Source organism: Pleurodeles waltl, chromosome 11, assembly GCF_031143425.1.
Source record: "Pleurodeles waltl isolate 20211129_DDA chromosome 11, aPleWal1.hap1.20221129, whole genome shotgun sequence".
Lineage (NCBI taxonomy): Eukaryota > Metazoa > Chordata > Amphibia > Caudata > Salamandridae > Pleurodeles > Pleurodeles waltl.
This window is the reverse complement of record NC_090450.1, coordinates 729,072,010-729,086,804: the sequence shown is the minus strand read 5'-3', so window position 1 is coordinate 729,086,804 and position 14,795 is coordinate 729,072,010. Positions and strand designations below refer to the sequence as shown.

The window sequence follows — 14,795 nt, the reverse complement described above, 5'->3', positions numbered from 1 at the left end:
TGTTGTGGCACTTCCAATGGTTCATATGTATTACTCCTCCCGCTGTAGCTACATAAACTGAGGTGGTGAAGCACAGCCTGCTCCCCATTCTGGAACTTGAAACAACCAGATCCCTAGGCTATAAGGTGGCCGTAAACCAACTACGTATGTGACCAGAACTGTGCCTGTAGTCACCTTCTGCGTCTTATGCATCTCACTATTCAATATCTACAAGTCATGGGTACGCATCTGACTCAGTGATTCGCGGTTGCCCTGCATACATATGGCACGATCACTCATCCCTTTTACTCTGCCACTGGGAAGCAGACCTAGGCTGTTCATGATAGGAAATGGAGTTTAGCACCAGAGAGCCCTATTCATTCAGCGGAAAGCTCGCTTCTGCCTCATACAACACTGTCCTCCATTGAGCATATCTAAGCCTATTAAAATAACCACTATTTTCTATGAAGCAATGCCTCCTGTCCCAGATGCAACCTCATTAATGCTGATATCTTAGACATATTGTGGTCTTGCTCATCTCTAGACTCCTAATGGTATGACCCACGTGCCACACTGTACGGGACGCATAGCAATGCGCAGCTGGAAAATGTGTATTAGGATTACACTGCCATGATTAAAAAAAAATACAGAGCCACAGACTGGTTTCTTGACCTGGGTCATTTATTAGTAAAAATGGAAATCCCCATCCCCCTACACACATCGCATTGAAGCGCTCCGTGATTACCTGGGCTCAGGCAGAGTGTATTGCCCTACAAAGAGAGGACACCTTTGGATTACATAAGTATCCCTTGGCTAACAACCGGGGCACTATAAGTACAGACGACAATCCATCCAACAGACAACTTCTCCATTTGGTTCCCACTTGTCTAAATCAATCCGGAGTTGTTTGTATAGCGCGGCTTGTCACTCGAGTGGGTATCCAAGCACTTGCTGCAGGTGTTTATTCAAAAAGCCTGGTTTTCAGTCCCTTTCTGAAGTGGGTCAGTAAGGGTGTAGAGAGGGAGGGTGTTCCAGGCTTTGGCAGCAAGGTGAGAGAATGATCGCCCTCCGGTGCGGCAGGGGCGTATCTTTGCAAGGGCCATGTGTGTCGAGCTGAGGTTCCTGGCTGGTGAAGGTGGTGATTCTGGTAGGCGGGTCCTTGTTTATGTAGGGCTTTCTAGGCATGGGTAAGGCATCATTCTTGATCAGAATCCTTCAGGTGCTAGGTAATGTGGGTTCTCTTAGTCAGGTTGAGGATCAGTCCGGCAGCTGCATTCTGGATAGTCTGGAGTCTTTGTATGACTTCGGTGGTGGTGCCTGTGTAGAATGAGTTGCTGTAGTCCAGTTGGCTGATGATGAGGGCCTTAATTACTGTCTTCAATGTGCCGATAGGGAGCCACTTAAAGATCTTGCGAAGCATGTGTAAGCAGGCAACGTCGCTGACCTGGCATTTCATGGAGTTTGCTGTTGAAAATTATGCTGAGGCTGTGAGTGTGATCTTTCGGTGTGGGGGGTGGATCTGAGTTCTGCTGGCCACCAGGGGTTGTTCCGGAGGGTTGAGTGTCTCCCGAAGATGAGAACCTCTGTTTTGTCCATGTTGAGCTTCAGGCAGTTGTCCTTCATCCAGGCGGATACGTTCTGCATACAGTTGTGGAAGTTGGTCTTCATCTTGGTGGGGAGTGTTGAAAGCAAGAGGTTGAGTTTTTGTGTCAGCGTAGGAGATGATGAGGTTGTGTGATCGTCCTTATGTCTGCGAGCGGTGTCATTTAGACTTTGAGTTTTCAGCTTAGGGAGAAGCCTTGTGAAATGCCCCATATGGTGTGCTTGACCTGAGGTGAAGGGGGAGGGAGGCGGACTCTGGGTGCGCCCCATGAGGAAGGATGCCATCCATCTGAGTGCGTTTTCTGTGATCCCAATCTGGCGAGGTTGATTGTTCTGTGTGTGGTGGGAGACCAGGTGCAAGGTGGCGGAGAGGTCAAGCATGATCAGGACAGCTGATCCTCTGTCGAGTGGGATGTGGATTTCGTCTGTGCGGCAATTAGTGCTGTCTAGGTGCTGTGACTGGCTCTGAAGCCTGATTGGAAAGGGTCTAGCAGGTTGTTTCTTTCCAGGTGTTAGGTGAGTTGGAGATTGATGGCCTTCTCTAGGACTTTGGTGGGAAACGGGAGCAGAAAGATTGGGTGGTAGCTCTGGAGCTCGCTGGGGCCTGTAGAGGGCTTCTTAAGGAGGGGTCTGATCTCTGCGTGTTTCCAGGCTTTTGGAAAAGTGTATGGGTTAATGAGGTGTTGAGGATGGTGATGAGCTTGCGGCTGATATTGTTTCTTCCGAGGTTGAAGATTCTGTGGGGGTAGGAGGCAGTTGGTGCTCCCAAGAGGATGGAGATCATGAGCGTTATCGTTTTCGGTGTGCTGAGTTACCCCCCCTGCAGTATGTTGGTGGTCAGCTATGGAGGTTGATAGGATGCTGGATTGAACTTACTGTACATGGTTTCTATTTTGTGTAAGTGGTCGGCAAGGGTATCGCAGAGTTCTTGTGAGGGAGGGATGGAGTTTTCAATGGCTGAAGGGCAGGCACATTCTCTGACAGTTTTGAAGAATTCCTTGGTTTGGTTGGTGGTGTTCTCTATCAGGCGGGTCAGGGCCTTTTTTTTGTGGCTTTGATCTGGCAGTGGTAGTCGTTGACTGCTGTTTTGAAGGATGGCTCAGTCAACGTGGTTCGTACTGGTGCACCATCTTCTCTCCAGTTGTTTACACCTGTGTTTTGATTTGCTGAGTCTTTGGGTGTTCCAGTTGGCTTTTTTGGTGGTTCTGTGGGTCTTGGTTAGTTTGGTTGGAGGCGACCAGGTCGGCAGCACTGATGATCCAGTCATTAAAGTTTTATGTACTGCCTGATCCAAGTTGGTTGCGACATTTGACTGGGAGGTGTTGAGGGTTTTGGTCCACTGGTGCTGAGTGACCTTGGTCCAGCAGCGGGAGAGGGTGCTGTGGCAGTGCGGGGGAGTACGGCGAGGGTGAGGTGTACGATGTAGAGAGTTTCATGGTGTGGCTGTAGCTGATTCTGTTGCTGGACATGAAGATTGGGTCTAGCATGTATCCTATTCTGTACTTGGGGCCCACAACCAGCTGCTTGAGGCCGATGTTGTCCAGTCTTTCCAGTAGGTTGGTGTCTGGGTCGTCCAGGTGGTAGTTGTGGTCTCCCCAGAAGGCATAGTGTTTGGATTCAATGGCAAGCAGGGTGAGGAATTCAGTGATGATGTTGCTGGTTCTTGGTCCTGGTGGACCGTATGCAAGGGTGCCTGTGGTGGTGTCATCGGTGTGGAGCTAGGAGTTCGTGTTCGGTGATGGGTGTGATTTTGTCCTTGGTGATGGTGCAGGTGATTGACTCCTTGTGTATGATGTTGATGCCGCCTCCATGCCTGTTGGTGCAGTTGCGATGTTTTAGCTGGGGGGGTGTTGCTGTAACGATGCCGGGTGCTGAGATGGGGAGAGCCAGGTCTCTGTGATGAAGGTTGCGTCAGGGACAAGGTATCCCAGACTTCGGTTGCGTGTTTGCAGAGTGGTCTGGTGTTGAACAGGACGCATCCGAGGTGTTCCAAAGCTCTCTCGGTCTGTGGGTATGTAGAGGCGTTGGTGGCAGTGATGGTCAGTCTTGGGGTGGAGGAGTATGGGCAGTGGGTGCAGGTGAATGGACCCACTATGTGGCGGGTTGATGCGAGGCAGCAGTTGTTGCATCTGGAATCAAGAGCATGGAGATCTGCTGAGGGCTATCTGTAGGAGTGGGTAGGGCCAGGGTTCCTGGAGCTGAGTGCAGTTCAGCGATGCTTGCCTTTGGTGTGCCTTCGGTACGCCTGCTGCACGTTCGCACAGCAACCTGCATAAGTAGTCCAGGGAGGTGGTAGGGACTGGCAGGGAGGTGGGAGGACATCGGGGAGGGGAAACAATAGCAAAAAACAGCTGGAAAAAACAAAGTACAGGCAACAAAAGGCACAGCAAGGAGGCAAAACAGAACGGAGCGACTAACGGTCCAGAAAAATGAGACCGTAATTACACTTTACAAAACAAAAAACACAATTACTGTGACAGCAATTACACAAGGCTGTATCAGTCCAGACAGACCGCAGGATCGAACCAGCGTCCTCATGTTCTGCAGCTAAGCAGCAGACACGAGGAGCAAGACTGAGGCAACGGTGAGCGTGCTGAGTTGGGGTGGGGGGAGATTGGGGGGGAGGGGAGGGTTAGGGTAGGGTAGGGTAGGGTAGGGTGTCAGAGGCTGCTCTGAGTGAATATTCAGCCTTATGCGTCTTACACCTATGAGTACACTACGCCGTTCCCATCCATCCTCATTCAGATAAACATACTGGGTTTTTATACTGTCATCCCTTGAACATACTAGTTGGATGTGGCTCAGTTCATAGTTTACCTAAACATACCTGAACTTTTATTCTGGTTCAAATTAGATGACTGTGAATATTTAACAAAGCAATATTATATGTAACACCTTTATTGCACATTTACTATACACCTTACATATATTACTTTTTACAGATGCACGGGTAACTTTGCAGTCTAGTGCTGTATGATGATGCATTTGATGGATATCCGTTATTTACTTCTATACTGTTATCAAAATACTCGTATCTATGGAAATGAAAAATGTTAAACAGATTTAAACAAAAAAAATGTAAATCATGTTAGTTTATAAACACTCTTTGGTTCACATAATTGGTGCTTTCTGATTTGTGTAGTTTTGCCTTTGTTGAAACTACTGGACTATCACAGTTCATAATTATGATTTATAAAGCAAAACGCAGGACAAGATAATTTGTGTCGCCGTGTCCTAGAGGCTTATTGTCATCCACAAAGTATTATGTCCGGATAGTCCCTGTGTATCACAACTGAAAATGACGCTTCCCTGCGAGGGAATTGTTACTAAAACTGTTGGATCCTCGCATCCTTGACATCTGTGGATTAGATTTCAGCTCTTGTGCGGTGCCACCAGAATTCAGAAGCAAAATATAGCTTTGTTTTAATAAGGTGTAACATTCATTTTTCCATCTTCCTAACAAATGTGATGCAGGGCTAAAGTAGGGCTTAGCCAGCAACTGTTATTTTAGTATGAGTGAGGACGACACCCACAGGTTACAGAACGCTGTGCAGGAGAGAGTATTGTATTGTATTGAATTGTATTGTAATAGTATTTATATAGCGCTTACTACCCCTGACTAGGCGTCAAAGCGCTTTTTGGCGACTAGCACGCTACTTTGGAACCCAAAAGGAATTAGTGGTGGATTAGTATAGGGAAATATGAGTTTAGTTTTAGTATTATTATGAGTTAGTTTGAGCCACGGATATGTGTGTTTGTTACTTGGATTGACTGGAGTAATGGAGGGGTGAAGGAGGGAAGAATCCAGAAGGTGTAAATTGTGAGTTTATGGTAATAGGATTTAGGCTTGGGATGAGTAAAGGGGGGGTGGAGGAGGGAAGAGTATGTGGAAAGGGTTAGGGAGATCATAGTAGCAGGGTGAGATAAATGAGGGAGAATTTAGTAGGGTTGTTTGGGAAATCGTAGTAGTAAAGTGAGGTTTGGGTGAGTTAGATGTGGAAGAGGAGGGAAGAGCTTAGGTAGGGTTATTTAGGAGATGAAAGTAGTAGAATGGATTTGGAATGAGTCAGAGTGGGAATGGAGGATAGATTGATAGAGACTTGACATATGGTGATGGGTAGACAAAGTGTGATAAAATGAGAGCAGGGATACATAAGTATGTACTATTACAACTTATCTAGGAGTTATACAATGACAAATGAACATGTTAAGCATAGAATAACATACAGATATATATATACACACACACACACACACACACACACACACGAATACATACATATTTAAACCATGAGTAAATATACATTAGTGAAACAGGTTTAAAGAGTGTGTGTAGTTTGTTATGACATAGTAGCGATACATATTTTCTAAAGAACTATATATAACTAGAATATACACAATCAGATAAAAAATACTTAACATAGGCATATGCAGTCCATAGCTGTTTGAATATGGTGGTTATGAAGGAAAGAGCCAACTCAAGTAGTTTTCTGAAGACAAGATAGTTATCTGTGGCTCTTATAGTTGGGGGTAATGAATTCCATAGTTTGGCTGCTTGAACGGATAAGGATGTACCACCGATAGTCTTTCTTGTATGGTGGTGGTCTAAGGCGGGGTGCCAATCTCGAGCGGAGGTTTCTTTGTTGAATGTATTTTGTTTCTGATAAAAGCGGTCCTGTTCCATGTATAGCTTTGTGGGTGATACAAAGCAGCTTGGAGGTGCATCCTCTGGCAACGGGTAACCAGTGTAGTGCTCTCAAGGCAGGGGAGATGTGGGCTTGCGGCTTTACATGTAATAGTATGTTCTAGAAATAGAGAAAATGTTTTTGCTATCTAAAAACCATTGTTCTGGAGTCAAGTCATTGAATGTGTGCTTCTTCTATTGTCTGTGTACAACAAATGCTTTGCACTACCCTCTGATTTGCCTAACTGCTCAACCACACTACCACAAAAGAGCATTAGTGTTATCCACCTTAGCCTCTGTTAAGCCTCTGGGAAACCCCTTGACTCTGCGCACACTATCATTTTGATACAGTATATACAGAGCCGGCTTCCTACATTTGGCATAGTTTATTCAGAGCCAGCTTTGTACATGAGCCAGTGGGCTGACTACCTTTAGGGTGACTACACCTTTTTTATGACCTCTTCCTAACCCTAGTGGCTAAATTACGTCCAAAGATGAAAGCATTTAAAAGGTGGAGTCCACTTCAGCTCCCCATGGTCATTCTCAGTCTGTCAAGGTAGAGAAAATAAATATGCGTTTGTTGTTTCTTCCTTTACGTCCACTTAGCGATGTAGAGTTCTCACTTGATTACGTTTTTCGGCAAATTTTTTAACGTTCTTCCCTGCACTAATTAAAATACTAATGTATGTACCCCTACACCCAGTCACTCTCAGATGCAATCTGACCCCCAAATCCCCCCCTGTAACACATATTCTTACACTCACTAAACTTGTGGCCAAATCCGTTCCGCACAGGTAAAGAGCCGTGCACACCAGGAGGTTGGGTAGTTAGATGGGTTGGCTACAGGGAGTGCTTGAAGAGCAGCCATTGTAGGCAACCTCTACTTCGAATGGGAGAAAGTTGTACATTGTGCAAGATTGATTGATTTTTGGAGAGTTGGCCTCAGGGCCCAATCACTGCCACGCACAGATGATGAATATGTGTGGCACTGTTGCATTAATGTAAAGTAATGTAAATTACTAGATTCTCAAAAAAACATAGGGATTTACTGAGAAAACAAAGATTAGATGGATGTAATAGTTAGGAAATGGAATTACAAAAAACACAGAAATTCACACAAAAAAACAAAGATTACATGGACCTTATAACTAGGAAACTGAATTACAAAAAACATTTTAAAAAATCGCTGAAAAAACAATTATTACAGGGACTTTATAGTTAGGAAATAGAATTATAAAAACCATAGAAGTTCACTGTAAAAAAAAAATCAAGGTTACCGGACCTTATAGTTGGGGGAAAAGTTAAAACCTACAAAACCAGTGAAATTCAGCAGTCATAGTCAGTATCTAGAAACTGTCCGGCGTGATGGATAAATGTTTCCACTGATGTGAATTGTAATGCTGTAGGGGCTCCTAAGAAGTGCTGTCTGAGATACTTCTGTCTCTTATGGCATTCAGTTTTACACTTTCGGTCTCATGACGTGCTATGTGAGACTTCCTGTCTCTCTCATGGCATTCTGTTTGTTTTTTCCAGGATTGTGCCGATATAGTAGCAGAAGTAGCAGTGCCAGATGAGAAAGTCTTCAGCAACATCACAAAGGGGGTCTTACACAGGTGCGTATCAAACCCACCTACAGCATGAGGGGCACACGCTGACGCTGCACAGGGCCACTGCCCGTGGGAGTGAACAGAGCAGCTGCTGCTTCCTGTGCTTCGGGTCACAGGCACTGGGGTGGTTGGTACTTCTCACTCGCACTGGGTGTAAGATGGCCGTTTCTGTTAAATCCTTGAACGTGGGTGCAGAGAGCCTCCTTTCCTTTCTTCTACCCTTCCTGATGCACGATGCCGCTTTTGCATCTCTCTTGCTAGGAGTGCATTCTGCACCTTGATATTGTATTTTAATTTGTTTTATGTGGATAATGCCCTCTGCTGTTCAAAATCCTTTGGTTGTTCAATACCCCAAGTATTCATTGTTTTTTCCTACAAAAGTGAGCTCTGTCACTTCTATGCTCAGCGGGTGCCTCGTGCCCCCGATAACATTATCTTGCCATTGAATCACACGGTCTACTGCTCATCACAATTCTGTGCTCGTTCAGTTTTCACTCACTAATCTTTCTGCACTCTTACTGTTTTCCAGGTTGCCGGCAGTCATGGCTCAGAACTTGTCAGTTCCTTTGGCGTTTGCGTGTCTCTTGCATTTAGCGAATGAAAAGGTAGGTGGTCTCATTGAAGGTTTCCTGGGTTTAAGGTTCTGGACTAGTGTAGGAGGCTGGACTGGCTTGTAGTGGGTACCAAGGGGTACTTACACCTTGCACCAGGCCCAGGTATCCCTTATTAGTGGAGAGGGGTGTCTAGCAGCTTAGGCTTATAGAAAAGGTAGCTTAGCAGAGCAGCTTAGGCTGAACTAGGAGACGAGTGAAGCTCCTACAGTACCACTAGTGTCATATGCACAATATCATAAGAAAACACAATACACAGATATACTAAAAATAAAGGTACTTTATTTTTATGACAGTATGCCAAAATATGCAGTAATAGCAATAGAAAATAGTGCAAACAATGAATAGTCACAATAGAATGCAATGGGGGCACATAAGGATAGGGGCAACACAAACCATATACTCTAGAAGTGGAATGCGAACCACAAATGGACCCCAAACCTATGTGACCTTGTAGAGGGTCGCTGGGACTGTAAGAAAACAGTGAGGGTTAGAAAAATAGCCCACCCCAAGACCCTGAAAAGTGGGTGCAAAGTGCACCTAAGTTCCCTAAAGAGCACAGAAGTCGTGATAGGGGAATTCTGCAAGGAAGACCAACACCAGCAATGCAACAACGATGGATTTCCTGACGAGAGTACCTGTGGAACAAGGGGACCAAGTCCAAGAGTCACGATCAAGTCGGGAGTGGGCAGATGCCCAGGAAATGCCAGCTGTGGGTGCAAAGAAGCTGCCACCGGATGGTAGAAGCTGTGGATTCTGCAAGAACGACAAGGGCTAGAAACTTCCCCTTTGGAGGATGGATGTCCCACGTTGTGAAGAGTCGTGCAGAAGTGTTTTCGTGCAGAAAGACCGCAAACAAGCCTTGTTAGCTGCAAGGGTCGCGGTTAGGGTTTTTGGATGCTGCTGTGGCCCAGGAGGGACTAGGATGTCGCCAATTGCGTGAGGAGACAGAGGGGGCAGCCAGCAAGACAAGGAGCCCTCTCAGAAGCAAGCAGCACCCGCAGAAGTGCCGGAACAGGCACTACGAAGTGGAGTGAACCGGAGCTCACCCGAAGTCACAAAAGAGGGTCCCACGACACCGGAGGACAACTCAGGAGGTCGTGCACTGCAGGTTAGAGTGCCGGGGACCCAGGCTTGGCTGTGCACAAAGGAAATCCTGGAAGAGTGCACAGGAGCCGGAGTAGCTGCAAAACACGCGGTTCCCAGCAATGCAGTCTAGCATGGGGAGGCAAGGACTTACCTCCACCAAACTTGGACTGAAGAGTCACTGGACTGTGGGAGTCGCTTGGACAGAGTTGCTGAGTTCAAGGGACCTCGCTCGTCGTGCTGAGAGGAGACCCAGAGGACCGGTGATGCAGTTCTTTGGTGCCTGCGGTTGCAGGGGGAAGATTCCGTCGACCCACGGGAGATTTCTTCGGAGCTTCTAGTGCAGAGAGGAGGCAGACTGCCCCCACAGCATGCACCACCAGGAAAACAGTCGAGAAGGCGGCAGGATCAGCGTTACAAGGTCGCAGTAGTCGTCTTTGCTCCTTTGTTGCAGTTTTGCAGGCTTCCAGCGCGGTCAGCAGTCGATTCCTTGGCAGAAGGTGACGAGAGAGATACAGAGGAACTCTGATGAGCTCTTGCATTCGTTATCTAAGGAATTCCCCAAAGCAGAGACCCTGAATAGCCAGAAAAGGAGGTTTGGCTACTTAGGAGAGAGGATAGGCTAGCAACACCTGGAGGAGCCTATCAGAAGGAGTCTCTGACGTCACCTGCTGGCCCTGGCCACTCAGAGCAGTCCAGTGTGCCAGAAGCACCTCTGTTTCCAAGATGGCAGAGGTCTGGAGCACACTGGAGGAGCTCTGGGCACCTCCCAGGGGAGGTGCAGGTCAGGGGAGTGGTCACTCCCCTTTCCTTTGTCCAGTTTTGTGCCAGAGCAGGGCTGAGGGATCCCTGAACCGGTGTAGACTGGCTTATGCAGAGATGGGCACCATCTGTGCCCATCAAAGCATTTCCAGAGGCTACTCCTCTCCAGCCCTGACACCTTTTTCCAAAGGGAGAGGGTGTAACACCCTCTCTCTGAGGAAGTCCTTTGTTCTGTCTTCCTGAGCCAAGCCTGGCTGGACCCCAGGAGGGCAGAAACCTGTCTGAGGGGTTGGCAGCAGCTGCAGTGAAACCCCGGGAAAGGTAATTTGGCAGTACCCGGGTCTGAGCTAGAGACTCGGGGGATCATGGAATTGTCTCCCCAATGCCGGAATGGCATTGGGGTGACAATTCCATGATCTTAGACATGTTACATGGCCATGTTTGGAGTTACCATTGTGACACTATACATATATCGTGACATATGTATAGTGCACGCGTGTAATGGTGTCCCCGCACTCACAAAGTCCGGGGAATTTGCCCTGGACAATGTGGGAGCACCTTGGCTAGTGCCAAGGTACCCACACACTAAGTAACTTAGCACCCAACTTTTACCAGGTAAAGGTTAGACATATAGGTGACTTATAAGTTACTTAAGTGCAGTGGTAAATGGCTGTGAAATAACGTGGACGTTATTTCACTCTGGCTGCAAGGGCAGGCCTGTGTAAGAATTGTCAGAGCTCCCTATGAGTGGCAAAAGAAATGCTGCAGCCCATAGGGATCTCCTGGAACCCCAATACCCTGGGTACCTCAGTACCATATACTAGGGAATTATAAGGGTGTTCCAGTATGCCAATGTAAATTGTTGAAATTGGTCACTAGCCTGTTAGTGACAATTTGGAAAGAAAATGAGAGTGCATAACCACTGAGGTTCTGGATAGCAGAGCCCCAGTGAGACAGTTAGTCATAACACAGGTAACACATACTGGGCACACTTATGAGCACTGGGGCCCTGGCTGGCAGGGTCCCAGTGACACATACAACTAAAACAACATATATACAGTGAAATATGGGGGTAACATGCCAGGCAAGATGGTACTTTCCTACAACTAGGCTTGGCTTTGCAAAGGGAGGTTAGTGGGTGCTGCAGATCCCTCACATCTTGCAGATTTTGAAATGAATATCCGTGAGTAGAGAGCGACGTATAGCGTCAGACCAGCTATTCAGACTGACATTTCACCGGAAGGCTGGAGGCTAGGGACTGCTTTCAGAACAATATCAGCTGCAGTGACCCAGCTACGCACCGATGGCCCCATTATAGCCGCGACCTCTTGAAGTATTGAGCCTTTTGAACATTTTTCCCAGGGCTCATCTAGGTATCGGCCATGGCCTGGTGCAGTATCGGTATTACTCATGAGGTTGTGGTCAGTGGTATTGTAGAACTAACTTTTCAGTCTCCTGTCTCCTTCTTTCTCAGCTAGAGGGGAACTGGGTTTGTGGAAAATTGCTGGCACTCCATATTCAGGCATAGTAGCTTCGTTGGCACCGGCCTGTTCTCGTATACAAAGCTCGTGGCATTGGCCATGCAAGTCTGTTTAGAACATCTGAGAGTCAGTTTATCATATTGATGCTAGATGTCAACAAATCATCTGGTTTTCAGGAAGAGGGACCACTTCCTGTCGTCAAGACCCACCATATGAAATAAATAATTTTTCTCCCATTTGAGCCACATATTCTTGCACACATACAACCAGTTGCTGCTAGCCAAAACATTCTGGCTGAAATTGATTAGAATACCACACCATATTCCATCTAGCCCTTAACTAGTGGAAATCGGAATGCTTTGGGTCTCCGCTAAAAATGTTACTCCTTAAAACAGCACTGATTTACCATATGTTACTGTAGGAATTAATAATTTGCACAGCCTAACTTCTTACTCTTTATATATGGTACCTACTTATGATAGCTAGAGATCTGGTTATATACTCTTTTGTAGAGGTATACCTGGCTACACTTAGGAAGTAAAGGGAAGTTCTCGGACAGCTCATTCCTGTAAATGTATGAAACAAATTCGGTCAGTCAAACTTTTCATATGCCAGACCTGTATACATAAAATTAAAAACAAGAGAAAACAGACAAAAGTTTTCCAAACAGTGAGACCAATGTGATGGATGTTATCTATGGAGAAGTTGGGTCATGTAAGGTCACCTTATTTTCTCAAGTAAAGGTTTTCAAAACCCTGAGCCACTCCTGATATAGGTGTTCATGAACATTAATTGGATGCAAATTGTATTGTCAGAATTATTCTCAGACTAGATACCTGCTGAAATGTCATATCAGTGCTGTAGTTTAACGTTAACTGGAAGACTATTGGAACTTGACATTTGTCAATAGAGCTTAATTAAACAGTATCCTCCAGACCGTTTAGTAAGATTGAGCCTTGGCACACTCTGTATGTGTTCTGCCAGCATACCCATAATGCGCTACGTAGGTGGGAGGGAAATCAATCCTGTTCATGATGATCGTTGTACCTGCCTTTGCTGCTCTCAAAACTTGTCTGCCTGGGCTGCGGTATAAAGATGCCTAGGTAAAACACGCAGTGTTCAGAAGGCTACCCACCACCTTAAAATGTTGTACTATTTACCTCTGTGTGCATGTGATTCATGCAGCGAAAGAAAAGGTTACTTTTCTGTAACGTTGGTGTTTTAGATTGGTGTTTCTTAGGGATTACTGCAACCCACCCAAAGATTAGAGAATAGGGCCTGAGTGTTGAGCTCACCTTCGCAATCAGATTTGAATGTCTAAATTGATTTAGTAATCATTTGAAGTTCTGGTTGATATCACAAGGGTTTTGACTAGACAGGCCCCAGAGACCCTCTCCTTGAATGTTTTTTTTGGTTTTATTTTTTGCACATAGCTTACATGTATGAATGTAATTCTGTAATGCATAAGCTGTAAAGCCATTGTTACAGGTATGTGGTCGTCCTCTGGGGACTAGACTTTAGCCTGCTGCTTACAATGGTCATCATGCTGGTCACGATGTCTCTGGTCAGTGATTTCTCTGAACCCCACCTTCTGTCTTTTCCTTGGAACCTATATTGTCTCACAGGGGGAGGATATGAGCTCTCTGACAGTTTTTGAAAGTCTTTATTTCCTCCTCTACAGAACCTGAAGCTCAGCGGAGTGGAGGACCTCTCTGATGTACTTGTCACACAAGGAAACTGAGGCGCTGTCTTGGCAAAGGAGTGCTCAGCAACACTGCCGAGCTACGAGTGTTTGGTGCAGCCATTATGAAATCTACAACCCTTGAAGTCAGTGGCACGCCTGTTAATGACTGTCACCATGGACTCTGATCAGCGGCGTTCCACACCTGCTCAGATCAGCTGTATACTTTAGCAGGTTCCCACCCAACACCTCATGAAATCTTCTTTAGCCATCTTCACGCCAGATACTGGGAAAATGTATAAGGGCTGCCGAATGACGTTCGCAGTCTGATTTGCAGCATGTATTTGTGCTTCTTGACATTTCCAGAGCAAGGATTGTGCAATTTGCGCCTTTTATAATCCTATCACCTCGATTATGAACACTGATTTTTTTTTTTTTTGCTACAGAACCTGAGAATGAACTGTCTCAATGGGTGCTATGTCGAAGTAAGCCACTCTTACAGCATCTGTCCCTGAAAATGTGTTGACAAGCGCTATTACTTAACAGCACCCTAAAAGCGTCCTGTGGTGGCACTAGGCCGGGAATGTTTATCTGGCCCTCGAATGGCTCAAAAGCCTTTAAATTGTTCCATTTTGGCACTCGTGGAAGTCCTGTGTCCTACGGCTCCCTCAGCAGCCTTTGGTGGGACCGATGGCACAACTTATGGAATTATCATTGTTTTTATGGTGGCATGCAACAGACCTAGGGATCTTGGAAACGTGCCAGGGCTACTTGGAGATTGGATAATAGAACCGTGGAATCAAATCAAATAGTTCCCCTTTTTGGGGCTTAATGAAAGCTTTTCTTGTCCTCACCTTTTTTTTTTGCCCTCTAGCCTAACATTCAAAGACTCTTCTTTTGCAAAAAATACTTCCCTGTTTTACGATTTCCTTGCCTTGTCTTTGCTCTACGTATATAAATGTATTTATGTATTCACATTTTCTACCTTTTTATAAAAGATTTTTACTCTGAGGCAACAAATACTTGTAAAAACAGGTTTTATTGTTTTTATTATTTTAACACTTGAAATAAATCAGGAGAACTATCCCTTCGCTTTGTGGACTACTTAAAATCATAAGGCTTATGTGCTCTAGCCTGGCCAGATATCTCAAATAGGTGGCATTTAAGTAATCGTGCAAGGGTTGCATCGCTTGAGGTTTCGATTGTTACCAAAATGTTTTTGATGGGATGCATGACATACCTTAAAATGCAGTTTTGTGTAATGGGTATGGTTACCTCTATAGATTCTTTCTTTAAAATGCC

General features: G+C 45.8%; 1 protein-coding gene across 2 annotated transcripts in view; it reads left to right on the top strand.

The window, feature by feature from the left end:
- The window catches only part of NCAPH (non-SMC condensin I complex subunit H), a 209,811-nt gene extending 195,232 nt beyond the window's left edge, over positions 1–14,579 (top strand). For both annotated transcript variants that reach the window (XM_069214413.1, XM_069214414.1), the window contains exons 16-18: positions 7,799–7,878; positions 8,402–8,477; positions 13,494–14,579. In XM_069214413.1, the coding sequence (XP_069070514.1) occupies positions 7,799–7,878; positions 8,402–8,477; positions 13,494–13,553 (216 nt within the window). In that variant the 3' untranslated portion in view covers positions 13,554–14,579. The remainder of the gene's footprint in view (positions 1–7,798; positions 7,879–8,401; positions 8,478–13,493) is intronic.
- The last annotated feature ends 216 nt before the right edge of the window (positions 14,580–14,795 follow it).